Source organism: Alligator mississippiensis, chromosome 2, assembly GCF_030867095.1.
Source record: "Alligator mississippiensis isolate rAllMis1 chromosome 2, rAllMis1, whole genome shotgun sequence".
NCBI classification, from domain to species: Eukaryota; Metazoa; Chordata; order Crocodylia; family Alligatoridae; genus Alligator; species Alligator mississippiensis.
In genome coordinates this window covers 24,907,217-24,929,628 of record NC_081825.1, presented here as the reverse complement: position 1 = coordinate 24,929,628, position 22,412 = coordinate 24,907,217, and the positions used below count along the sequence as shown (strand labels likewise).

Below are 22,412 nucleotides of genomic sequence, written 5' to 3'. Positions count from 1 at the left end.
TGCTGTTATCCTTACTGGGAAACACCCCCTGCAGACCCAGACAGAGGCAATTAGCCCTGTACAGAGCCAGGCTCAAATGAAAAAGAAAACAATCTACAAACAGAGAGCCATTTTTTTTCTTTAAATTCTCTTCTAATAATCTTAGGGGTTATTTATAACAACAGCAGCTGCACATATGATAGTGAGCCTTTAGAAAGTCTTTGATGTTAACCCTTTAATTTTTTTAGATTCAAATCATATAAATACTTAGAAGCAAGTATTACCTCACTAAGCTTTCCAGACCCCTTCTCCTACCTCTCACTTCCTCGAGGATAAAGCATTGTGCAGAGGATGGATTCTTTGCCTAATCATAAGGGCCACTGAGATTCAAAGGAAAGTTTTAGAGAGCTGTAAACAATAGTGTATAGCACATTCACTACAAGGTAGTCTGACATGTACGCTGAGAATAACTTGCAGCTGGCATCTATTCCCATTTATAACAACATCATCATTCGCAGTTGTGTAGATTGGGACTAAACCTTGAAATGTCAGTCAGGCCAGAGACTTGCAGTTTGTGTGTATTTTCTTTATTAGTGAAAACCCTGCATTGTCACAAGAGGCTGGGAGCTGTAACAGAGAGTTTGAATTCCCAAGAACGAAACGTATAAATCTTAAAGAATGGTTAAAAATAACAAATCTGAATGAAACTGATCCTGAATGAAACTAAATAATTGAGGTATAATCCAGAATGTTTCTCAGGCAACCCTTGTCAAGGCATTTTTGGTTTGTTATGCAGAATATATTTAACAATGATTAAGAGCTTCACGAGCCTGGAAATTTCATGAGCTTAAGCATTGGAATTTGCTCCGCCATGAGACTTGGTATAATTTTTGTCTGATCTGATAGTCAACCACACTTCAAATTAGGCTCCAATATATTGTCCATTGTTATATATTCCATGCTGCCTCCAGTGACCCCCACTAATCACTACTTACCATTCTTGCAGGTACAGGAAAGTGGTGTCTAATGTGTGTGAAGGTGGTGTTGATTTGCAACAGAATCTAGCCCAGCATATGTGTCCACTGATTGCTCCCAAAGGGTTACAGATTAGCATCAAAGGAGAAAGCCTGGCTGTTAAGCCTGGAGAAGACATCACCTTCATTGTCAGACAAGAGCAGGTAATGAAGAACTTTAGCTTTTTGAAAATGTCTATGCTGTTTTTGGATTTACCATTTCCAGGTGCTAATTTATCTCCTATCTGCTTGAGGGCTGAAAAGAGATTAATTTGTGCTTCTGAAGGAGGTGCTAATTGTTCCTTAATGAAGTACTCAATGGACCGGGTAACTAACAACTCTGTCAAAGAAACCTAGTTTGTCTTCTCAATGGAGTGTGTAAAGAATGTAAACACATTAACTTCTTTGAAAATTGTAGTTTAAAGGATGTAAACACCAGGTCTGCTTGTGCTGCTTTGAAAATTCCTGAAATGACTGTAGTATCAGAGAAGAGCAAAGTAAGATGTAAAGAGGCTATATTCATATGAAGACAAAAGTACAGGAAGTACATTTTCAGCTAACATCCAATCAGTAGAAGAGGATAATTTGCAATAATTTTATGCCTTTCAATTAGAGTTACCATACATCTGGGTTTTCCCAGACATGTCCTCTTTTTTGATCATCTGATCTCCGTCCAGGTGGGTTTTTTAAATCTAATTGAATGTCAGCTGTGCGAGGAGAGCAGGTGCCTGCCAGCACTGGGAGAATCTATCCAGGCACCTGGGCTGCAGTGGGAAATGCCTGGCCACCTGGGCGCAGAGATGTCCCCAGGGTTCCCTAGCACCTATCAAGTTCAGTTTAGTTTCTCTGCCTCAGCACAGAAGGCACTCCCACGATCCTAGCACCTGCCTTTTTCTATCTATTCCTCCTGCAGCAGCATCTGATCAATATGGAGTGTGGGACTGCAACTTGTGGAGGGGGCTGGGTTGTAGGCAGTAGCCCACTGTGTGAACAAGGTTGCAGGGGTGGGGCAGCCAGGAGACAGAGGGAGCAGGGGGCCGTGGCTTGGAAGTGAGGGGCTGGGGCCCGTGGGTCCAGAGTGTGGGGCAGGAGGCTGCAGGTTGGCGGTAGGGGGCATCAGCATGGCCCAGGGCAGCAGGGTATTGCAGGTTGGGAGACAAGAGCACTGGCAGGGCTAGGGGTCTCCAGGTTGGGAGTGAGGGGCCGCACCATGAGTGGGGGTCTGTGGCTTGGGAGTGAGGGGCAACAGAATGGGCAGGGCCAGGGCACCATCATATCACTGCCCCTCACAAATATCTAATCTTCCCTCTCTTTTGGAACTGGAAATATAGTAACCTTATTTCAATAAATTCAGACAGGCAGGACCCCAAATTCACTCACCGGGGGATTAGCTAGAGTGGACCTGGATTTACAAAAGTGTCCCACCTTGCATAAAAGTAACACTAGCAGGAGTTGGGTGTTGGGCATCCTGGGATTTATTTATATGCCCGAATTGGAGCTGTGCTCCTTTGAGCATCTTGGGCACAGACAGAAGTGATAATTTTCACCCTATCTGGCCACAGAAAGCAGTTTATAGTCATGACCAAACACAAGTGCATGGCTGCAGACTGCTTAAAAGATGGCTGATCAGGCAAAAATCTGGACCCTCATTGCATGAAGGTTCAGATGGATTTCATAGATTTCATAGACATTAGGGCTGGAAGGGACCTCGGAAGATCATCGAGTCCAGCCCCCCGCCCAAAGGGCAGGACGTCAGCTGGGGTCATAGGATCCCAGCAAGATAAGCATCCAGTTTCATCTTGAAGGTGTTCAATGAAGGCGCTTGAACAACCTCCGGCGGCAGGCTGTTCCAGACCTTGGGGGCTCGGACAGTAAAGAAATTCTTCCTTATGTCCAGCCTGAAACGATCTTGTAGTAGTTTGTGACCATTCGTCCTCGTCATCCCTTGGGGCGCTCTGGTGAACAAACGTTCCCCTAGATACTGGTGATCACCCCTGATAAACTTGTAGGTGGCCATCAGATCACCCCTGAGCCTGCGCTTTTCCAGGCTAAAGAGCCCCAGGGCTCTCAGCCTGTCATTGTAGGGTCTGCTTCCCTGACCCCTGATCATGCGCGTGGCTCTTCTCTGGACTCTCTCAAGCTTCTCCACATCCTTTTTGAATTGTGGAGCCCAAAACTGGACTCAGTACTCCAGCTGCGGCCTCACTAAGGCCAAGTACAGGGGGAGAATGACGTCCCGGGATTTGCTTGAGAAGCATCTATGGATGCAAGCCAGCGTTTTGGTCGCTTTACTAGCCGCAGCATCGCATTGCAGGCTCATGTTCATCTTGTGGTCAATGATGACCCCCAAGTCTCTTTCTTCCATAGTGCTAACCAACATAGCACTGCCGAGCCTATAAGGATGCTGCGGGTTTTTCTTCCCAAGGTGGAGAACCTTGCATTTATCGGCATTGAACACCATCAGATTCTCATCCGCCCACTTGCTGAGCCTGTCCAGGTCAGCCTGGATCACCCGCCTGTCTTCTGGTGTGGATGCTTTGCCCCAAAGTTTGGTGTCATCGGCGAACTTGGCCAGTCCGCTTCTGACTCCAGTGTCCACATCGTTAATGAAGATGTTGAACAGTATGGGTCCAAGGACAGAGCCCTGGGGGACCCCACTGGTCACAGGACACCACGATGAGTGACTTCCATGAATTACTACCCTCTGGGTCTGACCCCGGAGCCAATTTTCCATCCAGTGGATCGTGGGGGACCCAAGGCGACAATTGGGCAGTTTCTCCAAGAGACGATCATGGGACACCAGATCGAAGGCTTTTTTGAAGTCAAGATATATGACATCAATCTCATCTCCCTTGTCCAGGTGATAGGTCACCTGGCCGTAGAAGGAAATGAGATTGGTCAAGCAAGACCTACCCGCAACAAACCCGTGCTGGCTATCCCTTAAGATGTTGGCGTCGGCCAGTCCATTAAGGATGGCCTCCTTAATAAACTTTTCTAAGATCTTCCCCGGGATAGAAGTCAGGCTGATGGACCTATAGTTAGCCAGATCCACTTTCCTCCCTTTCTTGAAGATAGGCACCACGTTGGCCTTCTTCCAGTCTTCGGGCACTACACCAGAGCGCCAAGAGTTTTCAAAGATCCGCGCTAGAGGCTGGGCTATGATGCTCGCCAGCTCCTTGAGTACCCTGGGGTGAAGATTGTCAGGGCCGGCTGACTTGAAGGTATCCAGCTTCTCAAGATGTTCCTTCACAAAGTCAGCATTAATGGAGGGCAGGGGATCAACCTCACCCAGACTTCCTGGCCCTGTAGCAGGCACGGGCGTCCCATGGAGATATTTCAAAACAGAGAGCTTCTCTTTAATTTCCTCTTTAACTTGTGCCTGCGCTGCCTCCCAGCCTGTTGCTCTTGTCAGAATGGGAAGCGGGGGAAGGAAGCAGAGGTAGTTCATTTTGGGTTTTTTTCAGCCCCTACTGGAGGGTGGGGTGGGTGTATTGAAGCCCCTGCCCCAGAATGAGCTCCCTCTGCTCTCTTCCCCCCCCCCCTTCCCATTCTGAAAACAGGGACAGGCTGGGAGGGAAGAGGGGCTATTGCTAGTGGAAACTGTCTGCAGGGTGGCAGCCAGCAGCTATATTCCCCTCCCTCCTGGAGCCAATAGTGAACTTCTGTTTGGTCCAGGGGATTGCTGTAACTCAGAACGCTTCCTGCAAAGTATTCTGAGTTACAGCTGGGAGCTGCACTTCTGTTTGTGCCCCTTATGTCAGCTGAGGTACCGAACACTTAAAGGGCTGGCCTTGAACATTTTTGAAAATCCATTCTCTCCTTTCCAAAGGTCAAACACCAGTTTTTGTTAATCACTGAAGCAGTAAGAAGATCTGACATCTACTAAGTATTAATCCTTACAATGTTTGTTTATTGAAAGAACTAGCATCTTAACGGTAAGACCAGAAGCAGGCTGTAACAGTCTTATGTGCAGGATGCAATATTTCTGTGTCTTAGTATTTACTCATTAAGTACTAGCTTCTGCCATTCTTCTTTACTTGAGCTTGTACTGGCCACTCTTACACAAAATCTAAGCTTCCTTCAGAGAGAGAGTCTGAAGGAAATTCACGTATTTCACTAGGTCTATTTGATACAACCCTGGGATTCCTGATTTACTTCAGCAGCAGTCAATGGAAATATATGCAAAGTAAGGTATTACTTAACATATAGCAGTATCTGGCTCTAAGCAATTTTTATACATTAGCTGTTGTGAGGCCAGATATATTTTATTTCAGTCCTTAATTCTGTATGCTGTCACCATCTCATTATTAGTAAAAATACAGAACTTAACTATAATCTTAGAATTCAGTTGTTTATCATTTATTATTATTATGGGGCTGCTAAAGTTATGATTTTTGTTGGAGTATGAATTTTGTGTCTTTCTGTCATTTAGTGGAACATCTAAAGATATGAAAATGTTCTCAGAAGTCCTGGTATTTGACTGGTGTTCCATATATTTTCAGTGTTCTCTGTGTCTGGTACTCTGACGTGTAACGGAGTTTTACAAAAAATGTGACAATTTGCTGCCCCCTATGGCTGAGAATCAATATTAATGCTCAAATGTCCATAACATTCCATAGAACTTAAAAAGAGAAGAGCAAATTTTACACAAGAGGCTAATTAGCTCTTCTGACAGGTAGGGAGTGTAAGCAACATTTCTACTATATCAGTCTCATACAATTTGGGATTTATTGCTGTATTTGAATACTAATTATTTGTTGCAAGGGTCTTCTGCTCACGCCTATATTTGTCCAGGTGATGAATAACCATGTTTAGATATAATAATAACAAGAAAATAAGCCATTCCACTATATCTTGGCTCAGTCCACTTAATGTATGAGTCAATAAAATCAAGGCAACCCACTATTTTCAGTACTCAGATAGAAGTGTTCAAGGCCTATTAAATGTAAATGGCATTTTCCTATGTTCCTCTTTTGTTGTCAAGTCATTATTATCTCTTCCTTTTGATAGAACAATCGGAGTGGGGTATCAGTGCTTTGAGAGCATCACTGTCAGTGTAACATCAGGAAGGGGGAGGTCAAAACAGAACATTCAGCAGAACTCTTCCAGCTCCAAGCATTGAACAGTATCTTTTAATCACTGGAGATGATATGCATGTGCTTTTCTAACATAAAAAGCAAATACTGTTTATTGGCTTTCTTAGAGGCCCCCAAAGGTTTTGCATGTACAAGCACATAACTGAAGCATCTCCTTTTTAAATTTTCATAAGGCATTGTTTCCTCTATTCAATGCTACCTATCTGCAGCAAAAGAAAATGGTTATTTGTAGGAAAATGTTCACAACAGAGGACAATACAAGGCAAGAAACTCCTTTTCTTGGTCAGACAATATGGAGACAAAGCATTTGATAATTCTAGATGTTCTTTATTCTGAGTATTCTCTTAATACGAACATAATTTTCTCTTCTATGTGAAAGGAATGAAATGTTTTACTGAACCAAACTGCAATATAATGTAATAATAGTAGTAGTAGTAACGACAGTGATGATAACAACACCCATACTCTGTTCCAGACAGTGGTCTGTATGGTAAAGTAATGTAATTGGGATGAAAACCTTCTTTGGTCTGATGAATGATTTTAGTGACCAAATTAGTACAGTATATAGATGCACTACAGCCATTCTCCAGATCCACTCAAAACTTTTAAAACTGAATGTCATGGTCCAGAGCTAAAAGCTAATAGAAGTTTCCTCTGGCTTTAGACTCATGTCCAGATTGGACATCTGTCTCTTCCGAATGGTCACACAGTGCTTCATTGTGACAATAGAAGGCCTTTGATGGGTGTGTCTTAGTTTTAATGGAGTGGCACACTGAAGACAATCATAGTCGTCCTAATGCACAAGGCTTAATATTAACAAGATAGTGGCACTTTTATGAGCTCTCAGAAGAGCTGGTCTTACAGTAAATTACATAAAATCTCTAACATGGCATAAAGATATGTCTGGATGTATATACTATTTCCCAACTGCAGTTCAGTTCCCCACATCTCTAAGTCTCAGAGTTCATGCCTTATGCTCCTGAATTTTATCTTGGCTATGGCTCTGTTCACAGATTCATAAATTCATAGATTGTAAGGGGCTGGAAGGGACCTTGCAAGATCACTGGGTCCAGCCCCCCTGCACCAAGCAGGAAAAACAACTGGGGCCAGGTGACCAGACCAAGGTGACTGCCCAGTCTCCTCTTGAAGATTTCCAGGGTAGGTGATTGCACCACCTCTGGAGGGTGCTTATCCCACAGTCTGAACACCCTAGTTGTGAAGTAGTTTTCATAATGTTGGGCCTGAAACGGTCTTCCAGGTGTTTGTAGCCATTACTTCTAATTTTCCCCAAGCGTGCCCTGGTGAACAATTGTTCACTGAGCCTATGATGTACGCCTCTGTAGTGATAAACTGCTAACAACTCCCCTCTCAGCCTTCTCTTTTTCAGGCTGAAGAGTCCCAGATCCCTCAGCCTTTTCTTGTATGGCTTGCTGTGCAAGTCTCTGATCATATGGGTGGTCCTTCTCTGGACTCTCTCAAGCTTTAGCACGTCCTTGCTAAAGTGCAGCACCCAGAACTGGACACAGTACTCCAGCTGTGGTCTTGCCAATGCCAAATGGAGCAGGAGAATCACTTCTTTGGTTTTGCTGGGGGTGCATCAATTGATGCATGCCAGGGTATTGTTGGCCCTGCTGGCTACAGTGTCACACTGCTGGCTCATGTTCATACTGTGGTCAATTATTACCCCGAGGTCCCTTTCATTCATGGTGCTGGTCAGGTTGGCATTGCCAAGCCTGTAGGTGTGTTGGGGATTGTTCATCCCCAGGTGGAGCACTTTACGTACACAGTATGCTAGCTACCGTGCTCAAGGACCTATAGTTTCACTAACATAGTGGGCAGTGTTTTAGAGAGATGTTGACCATGTGCAGATGGGGTGACATCACTGTGACACAATAAATTTACAACTTGCTGACTGCTTTGGAATATTTTATTTTCATTGTTTGGAACTATATTACAGATAGTTGAATATTAATACATGCGTGCACACACACACACACCTTTTTGTTCTGTAGTAACAATAACAGCAATGTCTCCAATTTGAATATTGTCTATCCAAACATTTCTGACTTGTTTCCTCTGATAGGGAGATGTTCTAAATACTAAGTACCAGGTGGATCTTGGAGATGGATTTAAGGCAATATATGTGAATCTCACTATGACTGGTGAACCTATCCGCCATCGTTATGAGAACCCTGGGATATACCGTGTCTCAGTCAAGGCTGAGAATGTGGCTGGGCATGATGAGGCTGTGGTGTTTGTTCAAGTGAACGGTAAGTTTCACTGTTTTTGTTTTTCTCCGGTTTATTTTTCCAGCTTCATAAAAAGATCTTGACAACTGTGGGGAAACTACTAACATAGCCTTAATAACTGGACACTATTTGCAAAACCATCTTTTGTGGACAAGCTCACGCAACCACATATTTCCTGTGTGGTGTTAATGCATAAACTGTATTTATTCACATTCCATATGCCCCTGAATAAGACATTGTTTTGGGAAGACAAAATGAAGAAAAAAAACCTCCCCATCTATTGTGGGGTGCCTCTGAATTACATGGGGAACAGCGCTGTAAAAGCCTTAATTCAGTGGCTTTGAGAGGGTTAACCCAGTAGCTCTTGGCCAGTCACATGCCTCCCTCTTCAGCAGAAGGTGGAGGGATTGAGGCTGATGAGAGTCCTGCCCCAGCATGGCACAGCCCCAACCTTCAGCTGGAAAACAAATGGTTAGGTGTTTTCTCTTTTAACCCCCACCCCCAGATTTTTTCAGTTACTAATTTTCATGTTTTATGGAAGTAAATACAATACTTGTAAATTGTATTTTCAGGTCAAAGGAGGACTTGGTTTTCAGGAGATGTATAATCTAGTGGGATGTGAGCAGCATTAGCAGGCAAGGATGTCGGAAGTCTGAGCCCTATATGTTTTCAGACCTCGTTCTTAATATAAGAGTGATAAAAATATACATTTAAACATTTAAACTGAATACATTGTATTCAGTTCTGTAGTAACACAGGGTGCTGAGAAAGGGATATTTTCTCCTATTTGATTTTCAGAAGGCTCAGAGCAGTGGGTACTTGGCACCTCTGAAAATCAGACTATTTACTTAAGGTGCTTGAGTATAGGTTTAGGTACATAAATTAAGCCACTAAAAATATTGGTTTTGGTGTATTATATATTATTTGAGAATATGCAGTATGCTTGATATAGCCCATTGCTTTTTTCTTTTAATTAAAACCCAAATAAAAGAGATCAACAAATGTAAGAAGAAAGCACAGCACAGCACAGCATAGGGAATATCATGCGCCATCAAGGGTTTAATGTACCTCAGTCATTCCATAATTGAAATAAAGCAGGAAGTTCATGACTGGAACTGCATTTCTTCCTCCTTAAGGACTCAAGAAAACTATTGCTTCTGTTTTCTGATGTGTCAAACAGAAATTCAGAAATAAAGCACACACTAGAAAAAATATGATTACCCATCTTGCATTCTCCAAATGTCAGTCTCATACTCTTTGGAGTGCTTTGGGTGCTTTCCATCAGAAATCCCTGAACAAAGCAGGAAGCAGAAACTATTGGAGCCATACAAGCCTATATACAAATATAAATCTTTAGTGCAAGCCAAGAGAGCAGTGGCCATACTACTCTAAAAGTCCACACTACTTTTGCAAGCTTCAGAGTCCTTGAGACAGAGCATTGCTTAGTAATTCATGCAAATGACAAGGAATGAAAAGTTCTGGATGTTGATCTCACGGCAGCCCCACATTATAGATATGACCAGTTACAGCACAGTCTTTCCCCTATTTAGTTTAATGACAAAACTGCAATTAAAATCAAAGGTCCTTATCATCTGTTCCTCAGACTGATTATTTGTTTTCCTTACAGTGGAATATTTTACACTTTGCTCAACAATTTTCACATTGGTAAAAAAGCTGTAAAAACTTTAATTCAGTGGCTTTGAGAGGCTTAACCCAGCAGCTTTTGGCCAGGCAGATGCCTCCCTCTACAGCAGAAGGTGTGGGGATTGAGGCTGATGAGAGTAGTCCTGCTTGGCAATCAAGGTGATGGATATGATAGCATCCAGAAAGAAGAGTATAGAATCTGTAGAAGCAGCATATCCTTGGAGCTCTTATTGTAAATGGGTAACATTGCTCTTGCTTCTGTTTATACCCCAGTTATGCAGGAGATTGAGAAGCAGGAAAACTGAAGGATAGTTTCAGGACAGCTTTCTCAAAAGGGATCTCTGCTTTAGCCCTTTCATTATGATAAATAATCCCAGCAAAGGTTGTAAATTAAATTACAACTAGTAAAGTCTGATGCAGTGCTCAAGAATAAAATGTATACTGTTCCAAAGCAAATCTGGTATTTGAACACCAGATACAAGTGGTCCACTAGCATAACTTCTAAACAGATTTTTTAACCCTCTGGAATTGCCTCAGATGCCATAAACAATCTTGGAGGAGGCTTATGAAACTATTTTATCCTCTCCAAGCCAACCCTTTTTTAAAAGATGATTATTATTTCTGTTTTATGAAGTCTAGTTTCTCCAGTTAAATTGTGAGGTTTTGAGTAAGTTGACAAGGGCAAATATAATTGGAATTTGAAAATTCTAGAGTGATTTGGCCTATGGGCCTAGATGCATCTTATCTTTTGGAACATGATAAAAGGAAATCAAGTCATACACGCCCATATCTTTTGTTCGCTTTCTATTTGTTGTATAAGCCATTTGGAGTAGGTTTTAAGGGACAGAGGGCAAAAAGAGTCCTTGAATCTTGTGAAGTCCCAAGTATCTGAATGGTCCTATACTATATAGTAGATATGGGCCAGACCCTTGAAAAAACATTTCCTAGTAGGATGAACCAAAAGTATATTTTTCTGATCTAAAAAACTACAAGTGAATAATATAATTTACCAAGCTCTAGAGCAAGGCCTAAAGTTTTCAAAGTTAGTAGATTGCCTACAATAATGGGAAGTGAGGAAGGAAGGTGGTCTGCATTCCTTTTTCTTTTCCATATGGTGAAACTACTTCTATTTTAGTGGTTGGGTGTAAAACTAGCTATTTTGGGGGTGGATTGGTGTAGGTATTTTTTTTAATGAAAATTACTGAAATTGTGGCAAAGACAAAATTCTTGTGGATCAAGTTATTAATAAATGTTCTTGTTATGTAAAATCAAAAGTACAATCCTGTCCTTAATCTCTTCTGGGATGTCAGGATTCAGCCAAAGACATTCTAGTTATATAATAAAGATATATTTATTAATTAAGGATGATGAGAAAACTCAGGACTAATCAAAATCCCAAGAAACGTTTTCTGTCACAGTTCTCATAGAAAGATTTGAGCAAATTGCGTTCCCTTTAAGAGTGAAATCATATCTTAAAGGGGTATTTTTTCTGAGTAAGCTGAAACAAGATCTAGTATAACATCAAAGCCAAAAGCTTAATCTTGTTTCCTAATCTGAATATTTGTCTTTTTTTTTTAATTTTGAGAGAATTTTTGTTCAGAAAAGGGATTCTTTACTTTATAGATGATCCTTTCAGAAAGTGTTAATCCATGTAGTCCAAAAAGGAAACAAACAAAAAAGCCCAACTGTAAGTAAGTGGAAGGGATTTTACTAACCCCCGCTACTTGTTCTTAATTGTCTGCATGATATTCAGCTCTTATGGGAGTGCTTTATTTCAGTTTCTTAAAGAAACTGTTGAAGCTCTTAGTGGGTACGTCTACACGAGATGCTCCGCTGCCATAGCTTGTTGCTATGGCGACATAGCATCACCAGACATGAACCATGATGGTGAGACTACTGCGCAGTAGCAGTGAAAAATAACCATGCAGTGATGGGACCACTCGTTTAGATGTGCCCAGTATGTCATGAATCCATAAACTGGTTTAGAGAGTTGAATTTTTAGAGAATGTTGAAAAAAATAGAGAAGCTTAGGATCTTAGGAAAGTAGGGCTAGAAGGGACCCCACAAAGTCATCTAATCCAGCCACCTGCTCAAGGTAGGATCAGCCCTAACCAAACCACCGCAGTCAAGTGTCTGTCTAACCTGCTTTTGAAAGTTTCCAAGGATGGAGATTCCACAAGTTCTCTAGGTAGCCTGTTCTAATGTTTGACCACCTTCATAGTCAGAAAGTTCCTTCTAATCTCCAGCCTTGCTTCAGCTGGCATCTGTTACTCCTAGTTCTGTTCCCTACCTTTTAGGTATTTGAAGGCTGTTATGAAATCCCCCCTCAGTTTTCTCTTCTCCAGGCTAAATAACCCTAGTTATTTCAGCCTTTCCTTATAAGCCTTGTATCCCAGGCCTGTAATCATTTTTATTGCCATGGGCTGGAATCTTTCCAAACCCTCGATGTCCGCCTTGAAGTGTGGGGACCAAACTAGACACAATACTCCAGGTGAGGCCTTTCCAGTATTGAGTAGAATACTGGTGTTGAATCTTATGTCTACATGAAATGACATCGTATCTGGCATTTTAGAGGAGAGGGGAGTGTATACTATATGGGCCTTTCCCCCAGAGAGGACAGATCTTCCCGCCCATGTGAGCTGGAATTTAATGGGCAATGATGCAGCTGGTGACAGAATGCAAGAGAGGTCTTGGACCAATAATTTGTACATGTGCAGCCCTTGAGTTTTGATTGAAACTACAATCTTTGAATGGGTAGAGAGGTATTTAGAGTAATGAGAAATAATGGGGTGGGATTTATTCCTGTTATATAATTGGGAATCTATTGATGATTATAAAGTGCTTTGGTATCCTGGGATAATTGTTGCAATATAAGTTATGCAATATTAATTATTATATTATAGTAAATAAACCTCCAATCTTTGGTTACTTCTGAGAAGCAAGTTATGATGCCTCCTAGGGTATGTACAGATATTCAGGAAAGTTAGTGGGAGGTTAGATTGATTTAAAAATGGCCACCCAATCTAAGGTAAGTCGGGAAGGGAGGGGATAGTGATGCAGCTTGGAGGGGACTGGGGAGGGCAAGTGGGGTCTGCAGGAAAGGTTGAGGAGATTGGTGGGCTAGTGGCATCTGTGGAGGGGTAGGTGAAATCCAGGAGGGTTTGGCAGGACTGGGGGGACTAGTAGGTTCTGCGGCAGGGAGGGCTTGGGAGTATTGAGGGGCTAGTGGGATCTGTGGGGGTTTTGGTGGGATCTGGAAGGGCTTGCAGGGACTGAAGGGGGCAAGTAGAGTCTGCAGGGGATTAGAGGGATTGGGGGTGGGCTAGCGAGACCCATGGGGGGTTGCTGGGGTCTGGGAGGTTTTGGTGGGATTGGAGGGGAGGGGCCTTGATGGGACTGGGGAGGCTCTCCAATCCTGCCAGAACCCCTCCAGTCTCCCTCCCCCCACCACCACTCCACTTCACCCCGGTATCACTGAACTTCCCCTGATCCCACAAACTGCTCCTGGGGCTGGTTTTACCAGCATTCACTAGTCCTGGGAGTCCGATTAAAGTAAATCTGAGTGGGGGTAGGGGCAGGCAGATTGGGAGGCTGGCAGCTCTTTAGGGGGCTTTGGTGGGATGTGAGGACCCTCGCTCCCCCCCCCCACAGGACTAGGAACGATTTGTAGTCCCCTGACCCACCTCCCCCAGCAAATCAACTCCCCCCTCATCCTGCCCATCCCTCCCCACACCACAGCTTACTTCCTCATCTCCTGACACCAGTAAATGCTGGTAAAACTGGCAGCAGCAGTGGCTTGCAGGATGGGAGGTTTGGCAGGCTAGTTGATCTGTGGGGAGGCTTGTCCATCTGCAAGTGCGGCAAGGAGCCAGGGAGGCTAAAAATAACCCGGTGCCAGGGGCAGGGCACTAGGAAAAGTGCAGCACCGGCTGGAGCCAGCAGCTGTGCTTTCCCAGCAGGGCTGCATGGAAACTATACAGAAGTTCAATTACTGAACCCAATTTAGGTTAAACTACCTCCAAGGTACAGTTAACATAGATTGGGTCAGCCATTTTTAGACTGATCGAACTTTCCTGAACTTCAATTCAGTTCACACTTAGATTGATCTAACCAGGGATCTAAGTACAAGGTCTGCACCTGGGCAAACTAAGTTAGATTGGGTGGCCATTTTTAATGCAATATAACCTCCCCCTAACCTCCTTGAACATCTGTACCTATCCCTAGACAAACAAATATTTTCAATAACATTATTATAAAGAGTGTTTCTAATTGACAATATTAAGGGCCAGAAAAAAAAAAACATTTGAATATGATGTGTTTTTTGTACACTGCACACAAATACTTACAAGAGTAGCTATAGTCTTCTCAGGCAGCAGTTCAGAAAGAAATAAACTTACAGTAAAAGCATATTTTTAATGTACAGTGGCAATCCATTTTGATTTTCAAATAAATTATTCTATAACGTACATAGTTATTTTAAAGCACACACATTAATTGGTAATTATACAGGGTAATAGCCTGACTGACTGCTGATGCTTTGTAATAAAAATGAATAGTCAGCATCATTCTTTTCAACTTTTCAGTTTCTGCCTTAATTTAAAGGCATGGTAGAATTTCCATCACTTTTTTCCTTTGATGCCTTAGAAATAATCTGTTACCTTTCCCTTTTTTTTAAACAATGCTAAATTTGCTTATGACTTGCTATGTTAAACATGCACAAAAAAGACTCCTGCAGCTACACTGATAAATCACATCGCTCTGGGTTTTACTTTGTGACATTTTTTATTTGATTAAAATGAAGTCCTTCAGGATATGCCTGCAGCTTTCCTCACTGCAGAATGAGAGAAAGGTAAGTTCAGGACCTTGTTGTGTGCAGGTGAGACTGCTGCAGGCTTAGTGAACAAAACAAAAAAACTGGAAGCATTCGATAAACTGCTGGCTTCTTGATTAATGGCCTTTTTGGCACTCCATTCAGCTCTACTGCAGGCTTTACATCTAGAAGTGGTTCCCGTCATTGGGAGAAACCAGGAGGTGAATCTGACAGCCATCATATTGCCCAAGAACCCTAATTTGACAGTCTTCTACTGGTGGATAGGAAACAATCTTCAGGTATGTGTAAGCTTTCATTTGATATAATTTTCCAGCCTCTTTTCAATAAAGATTATATCAGACAATTATCCTTTCAGGAGAATTTTGTTGTAGTGGATATGACATTTTATAGAATACCTTTGTTTTAAACAGCCAGTTATACCTCTATTAAACATTACTTAACTCCATTAAGAAAGCTTACACTCCTCTTCCTTCTTTCCAATGGTTGATGCTTATGTGAAAAAGGAAATTTCTCTGTTAGAATGGTCTATATCTCTAGGCCATTTATTTTAGAGGAGTTAGAATTTTATCACAATTCACCACATTTGGAGAAAAAGTTGTGATGGCCCTGTGGCATCACCGCATCATCTCTCTTTGTGTGTAAGTGCCAGAAACAATGACAACCAGCAAGGAACTTGTTGTCACCGTAAGAGACCTGGGCAAGGGAGAAATAGTTGAGACAAATTCAATATGTTTCTTTTTGCAATTACATCAATACTCCACTGTATTCGTGGCCTGCACCAGCCTATTAATCTATGCTTCGGTGATTCTTAAGTAGACACCGGATAGTGGCCCTGCAGTGTGTAAAACATGAATTTAGCACCTGATTCTTTAAGAAAGAGAATGCCCCTGCATGCTTTTTAAGTGACTACAAGTCATGCATTAAAAGTAAAACTACAAAATAAATTTGATTGTAGTTGATGACAATGTGTCTGAACCTCAGTGTTTAGGGGTATCAGCCCAATGCAGCAAGGGCCTGACCCAGAGCCATTCATTTCAGTCAGCTTTGACTCAAATCCTAATACTCTTGTCTGGTATCTTAAAAGAAACATTTTTCCATTGTTTAAAAATGTAAGCCATAGCTCCATAACTCCAAGGATCCCTGTTAGTTGAACATTGCAATTCATGGATTTGTTGGACATTGAGCTGACGTTGATTAATTCATTCCGTGGAAAATATTCAGTAGATTGGTTGCTCCTGACAAGACATTTCAATGACTGATCTCTCTCTCTCTCTCACATGCTTCTCTGCTGATTCTTACCCGATTCTTCTGTTTTCTTTTGTATCTTTTTTTTTTTTGTTTGTTTAGCCGTTTCTTACTTTGGAGAGTTTTTTAATGACCAAATTTGCTGAGACAGGTGAGGTTAGAGTTACAGTGCAAGCCTCCTGTGGTAACTCCATGCTTCAAGATTCAAAGGTTGTCCAAGTTTTTGGTGAGATATTTTTACTTTCTTATGGATTTTTTTGTTTATTGATTATATTTCTATGTACTTTAGGACAGTCCTTGGAAAACAGAATACAGTAAAAGCTCTGTTATTTGGCATGAGTGGGGAATGGGGGGTACCAGTAATCTAAAAATGCCGATTATCTGAGGTGGAGGTTTTTGCCCAGACGTGGAGTGGTGGTAGCAGGGTGAGGGGGAGTGTGGTGGCTGCCACCACCATGTGTGAACTCCCCCCACCCCACCCCCGCATCCGGCCGGCCACCCTGCCGGAAATTCTGGTTAGTAGAGTGTGCCGGTTACTAAAATGCCGGTTAGCACAGCTTTAACTATATTGTGAAATTTTACCTACTGGTGTGTTAAACTTCTAAACTTAGTGAACTAAAATTGTCCCTGATTCCATGGAAATGAACAGAGTGGCATTAAAGAAAGCGTTACAGAATACACTAAATTCCTTTAAATAATGTATTAAAGAAAGAAATCTTCATTTCTTCATTAAGAAAGAATTACAGAATACACTAAATTGTTGTTCCAAACTTTAAAGGTAAGTAAATATTATGAAGTGGCATTTTGGACCTTCCCTGTAGAATATTATACAATGTTTAAAATATAATTGTTTGAATCCTTCTGTTGGTTTTATCCTGGAATGCATAATCTAAGACAGTGAGGGCCAACCCTTCTTGGCAGGCATGCAACAAATTAGTGCCCCCTCAATATGCCATTCCCATCACTTTTCCTTATCTGATCTGCTGCTCAGCTTTCTCCTCCTTGCTCTGTGCTCCCTGTCCAGCTCTCTTCTGCTTTCTGGTTCCCACAGTATGCTCCCTGCCTGATCTGATGCTGTGTTTTCTGCTCCCTGCCCTATCTTGCAGGCACTGTGCTGCCTGTCCCCTCCCACATCTGCCATGTCTCACAAAGAGGCTGCCTCTGCCACTTATGTCATCCATGCTGTAGGCTGGCTATCCGTCATCTAGGGAAAGAACATTTCAATGGAGTTTTTATGTACTCAGCCTAAACCAAACCAAACCAAAATATATTGAATACGTGCTTCTGAAACAGTTGAATGACCATTTAGTTCTTGTATCCGAGTGTTTTGCTGTGACCTATAATATGCTTATGTGGCAGGATATTCTTTGAAACATGTAGGTAGGCAGATAAATTATTTATGCTTTTATAGTCATAGACAGTGACAATTTTCACCCGATCTGGCCACAGAAAGCAGTTTATAGCCATGACCAAACACAAGTGCACAGCTAGAGACAGCTTAAAAAATGGCCAATTGGGTGAAAATCTGAACCCTCATTGCATGAGGGGTCAGATGAAGACGTTTCAAAACAGAGAATCTTTTATACAGGTACTCCTCACTTAACGATTGAGTTCCGTTCCTGCGACTCGGTTGTTAAGCGAATTGGTCGATAAGCGAGGAGCCGCTCTGAGCAGCAAAGTGCCTGGGCTGCGAGCGCGGGAGCTGTCTGCCCCGCCGTGCTGAACACAATACAAGTGTACTCTACTCCTCACTTAACGACCTACCTGCTCGGAGTAATGACTGCTCGGAGAGCTGGTCGTAAGTCCGCGCGGTCGTTAAACAGGTAGGTCGTTAAGTGAGGAGTACCTGTAACTTCTGTCTGCCTGCTTGCTAGCCTGTCACTATTTTCAGAACTGGGGGGAGGGGGGGGGGAAGCAGAGGAAGTTCAGTCTGGGGGTTTTTGAGCCCCCACTGAAGGGTGGGGTGGGTGTATTGGAGCCTCCTCAGGTGCTGGGGGCTCCAATTGACCTACCCCACCCTCCAGTGGGGGCTCAAAAGCCCCCAGACTGAACTTTTTCTGCTCCTTTTCCCCCTCTCTCATTCTGAAAACTTTGCAGCCTCACAGGGAGGAGGGGCCATTGCTAGGGGCAACTGGTTACAGGCTGCAGCTAGCAATTCAATTCCCCTCCCTCCTGGAACCAGCAGTGAACTTCTGTTTGGTCCAGGAGATCATTGCAACTTGGAATGCAACGTGGTCTCAGTTACAGTGGGAAGCTACACTTCTTGCTTTGCCGTATATGTGCAGTCAAATACAGGAAATGGAATAGCCTTTTTTTCAACTGTAGTTTGCACCAGTTTGCAAATATGGGGTTTTAAAAACCCTCATATATACTAGAGACCCACATACATCTCTAGTCCTAACTTTTCAAGTGGACTCTATTATTTTGATTTTAGTGTGCTTTTATAATATAAAATAATGGCAAACTAATTTTTGAGTTACAGTTCTTTTGCAAACCTCTTAACTTCTGCCCTATAATAAATGGATTTCACGAATGCTTGTAATATAAGTCTTTACAGAAAGCTTTAAAACTATAACCCTATTAGACTGGCTTGTAAGCATATCATGCCTCTGATTTTCTGCTACTGAATATACTGTTAGTATTGGCAAAGCCAGTGTGAAAGACTAAAAAGGTATTGGTGGTGAAGGAAATAACAAAATACTTAGGAAAAATGTGATTTTGTCTAAGTTGCTGTAGAGGTCAAGTTTGAATCTTTCATACATTCCAAAGGATCTTGTTCTCTCCTTTGCATTAACTTTTTCAGGTGTTCTTCCAAAGATTATATGAGGACAAAGGCAAAAATATATACAGTCCTCTTAAACAAGGAATTGTCCATTTCTAAAATTTCAGATATTTTGGGTTATATCAATAGAACTGTTGTGAATGTATCATATTTATTCTTTTAAACAGAGCAGTGGTTAGCTTTTGGCATGTCATTTGTGTTCTCATTTTCATAGGTAGATTATTGAAACAAAAACATTCATTTTCTGTGAATAAAGGGAATATGCAGTGGGCAAAAACTATATGTTTGTGATTCAGTGGGCACATCTACATGTACTATTAATTTGAAGTAGACTTACTGGCCACATCTACATGAGACACTGACTGCATGGTATCCCGAGACTACTGCACAGAAGTATAATGTGTCAGCAACAGTGACACAACACTACTGCACAATGGCATTGGGCTGCTGCACAGTAGCATCACAAAAAAGCTGTACATTGGTGCTGCTGCACAGTCAGCATCTCATGTAAACACAGCCTTTATGCAGTAAAAATACTGTGCAGTAAGCCTACGGGGGAGCGCATCTACCGGGGAGTACATCTACATATAGATTTGCTCCCTCCCTGCTCTGCCCCCTGTAGCAGCCAGGGGGAGCTCCAGGCTCCCCTTGGGTGCTAGCTGGGGGGCTGGCTGGGGGCATGGGGACAGGAGAGCTGTGCCAGCTGCAGCAGCAGCTGTCTCCTGGCCCCATACATGTCGGGAGAGGTCCTGATGAGCATGGGCCAGGAGACAGCTGCTGCATGCTGCATGCACATAGGGAAAAGCCCTTTGCTAGTGGGGCTTCCACACATAGCCTGGAGCTTGCCAGACCTGGCTCAGAACACGACTGTTTCCAGCCAGCCCCAGGCTGTGCAGGGAAGTCTACAAGTGTAGTCTGGCTGCCCAGAGACCTGCCCCAAAATAGGACAATTCCCAGCCAGCTCTGGGCTGCATGTGCAGACTTCCATGCAGAGTATAGACCTGGCCAGGAACTGTCCTGTTCTGGGGCAAGTCCCAGCCAGTTCTGGGCTGGGCGAAGAACTCTTCTTATGCAGGGAGCTCCTGGTCCCAGCTCCACAATCAGAGGGGGGCCTGGGACATTGTTCCTTGTCCCTGGGAGCTGCCTGCTACCTGCTGGGCCCTGATCAGTAAGGTTTTAAGGGAACCTTACTGAGGCACAGGGACAAACCATCCTGATGTGCAAGAAGAATAGCAAATGTGGCAAACACCCAGCTTGGCTTAGCGCAGAACTCTTCGGTAAGGTTAAATACAAAAAGGAAGCTTACAAGAAGTGGAAGCTTGGGCAAACCTGAATCTGCAAGTAGCAAATTAGCCACACAGTTGACTAATTTACTGCGCAGTAAGCATCTGCACATGTAGACGGCGGCACTTTACTGTGCAGTCAGTTAGTCTGTTGCTCAGTAAACCATCTTGAGTAGACGCCCCTTGAGAATTAAATTCATTGGCACAGGTCCACTGAAAGCAAAACACTGTGGTATGTCTGGCAATGTATGCCCAGTGGAGCATACTAATCTGTTTTCCTTATTTTTCCCGTTGCTTTTCCTCAGCGTTTAGAAACATTTAGACATAGAATGGCATAGTGATGGAAGAAATACAGAAGGAGGTTGCTAAAGGAAGTAACTGGTGCTAGTATATTAAATATTGTACATTCCTTAAAATAGGAGCTGCCATTTTGGTCTAGATGCATCCAGCACTTAGCACAGTAGAAATTCTAAGTATGCATACAGTACAAATAATAAAATAATGCTGATATCACTCTTTTTAATGTTACTTTTACTGCAAAAGCAGTTTTTTCAGTCCTATTTATTAATTGTTAAAAACAATCTTTCTTTCCTGTTTCTAGATCATTTTCATGTTCTTTCTCTAAAGTTTACTAAACATCTGGACATGTACAACCCCAACATACCAGAGTGGAGGGAAGACATAGGTCGGGTAGTGACACGACTTCTTGCAAAGGTACTTTCTTAGATTGCTTACATACTGAGGCCTCTCCAGTCAGAAAGCTGGAAGGTTAAGTTAATGCCTTTCCATTTAGAAAAAAAGCAAACAACCCAGCGAGCAGAGGAGAACAATAAACAGAAACCCCAGGGCGACATTTAAAAGCAGTTTGAGACTAGAGTCGCTTGTGTATCCAGACCACATAAAACAATATTTCAGCATTGCAGGTTTGATTCTAATATATCCTAATTGGCAATTAATGATCTCAGGGTTTGGGGGGCTGGATGGACAGATAAGTAAATACTGCTGATTTTGTGAGAAGAACACTTAGCTTGAATGGGATGGAGTTAGGGGTTATACCAAGGGTACTATAATATACAGGATTTAGCCTTTGATTATGTACAACTAAATGAATTTATATTCTCGTGTATTCAACTTGGATCACAGATACAAATAGGCTATAAATTTGAACATGGACATATCCTCTAAATTCTCTAAGTCAAACATTTACTTAAGTAACTGCATAATGAGTCATAACTGCGTAATGAGTAAGGGCATGTATAGATGAAACGGGGGCCCTAAACTGTGGTGGGTTTTAAAAAATCCCACTACAATTTAGGGCTGATTAAACTCCCATGTCATGCACACACCCCACTGATTTACCTGCCTCTCCGGCGGGGAGGGCAGGGCAAGCTGCTGGTGGGCAAAGCGGTCCCTGGGCTGTGTGTGTGGCGGGGGGGGTTACCTCTGTGGCAGTGGCACCCCGGCCTGGGCAGTCCTGGGGGCCACCACAGCTGCGGAGGGAAGCACTGGGCCCCACGCAACTCAGGCAGGCAGGCTCTGGGGCCGGGGGGGCGGAGATCAGGCATGTTGCTTTTCTTGGGCGGAGCCTGCTTTCCCGGGCTGCTGCCAGGCTGCCTGCAGGGCTTCCTACAGAGCCCCTGAGCTGCACGGATCCCAGTGCTTCGCTTCACAGCTGTAGAGGCAGCAAACTAAAATTCCTCTAAGGAGCTGCTGCACCCCAAGTCATTTAAGGTGCATTATGCTGCTGAGTTTTCTACAGCAGCTGGAATTAATGCTCAACATGCCACTGAGGCATGCAAACACCAACACCATTAAAGCATTTAGCCTGCTTTAAAGTGTCATGCACACGTGCCCCTCATTTTGTCTACACACAGCCTAAAGCATCATTCCATAGAGACAGGGAGCACTAGATTACACTGTTTATATTGTTTAGGCACAAGCACTGCTGAAGATACAATAAGCAGATATTGATTGAGCTGAACACCAATAGATTCTAACCCGAGAGGTAAATACTTATAGAATATTTATCACTAAGATAACAAAACGCCTTATTGCCTAAACCTTCCAGTGATGTCATTGGTTTTACTCTGGATTTGCACCAATGTAAATGAGGTTGGGATTATTTTATTTTTATATATTAAATACACTTCTGTTTCATCCTTGGTTAGACCTCCCTAAATGCCAAACCTATTGAAATTCCTCTCCAGGTTATACTTTCCATGACCAATATTTTCTAGACAGGTTTCTTATGTTCTACTCATGTTGGCGCCACATTTTAACTTTTAAAAAA

General features: G+C 42.8%; 1 protein-coding gene across 7 annotated transcripts in view; it reads left to right on the top strand.

The window, feature by feature from the left end:
- The window catches only part of SORCS2 (sortilin related VPS10 domain containing receptor 2), a 937,533-nt gene that overhangs the window by 875,607 nt on the left and 39,514 nt on the right, over positions 1–22,412 (top strand). For all 7 annotated transcript variants that reach the window (XM_059721554.1, XM_059721553.1, XM_059721552.1 and 4 more), the window contains 5 exons: positions 986–1,157; positions 8,172–8,358; positions 14,957–15,090; positions 16,160–16,283; positions 20,724–20,836. In XM_059721554.1, coding sequence (XP_059577537.1) covers positions 986–1,157; positions 8,172–8,358; positions 14,957–15,090; positions 16,160–16,283; positions 20,724–20,836 — 730 coding nt within the window. The remainder of the gene's footprint in view (positions 1–985; positions 1,158–8,171; positions 8,359–14,956; positions 15,091–16,159; positions 16,284–20,723; positions 20,837–22,412) is intronic.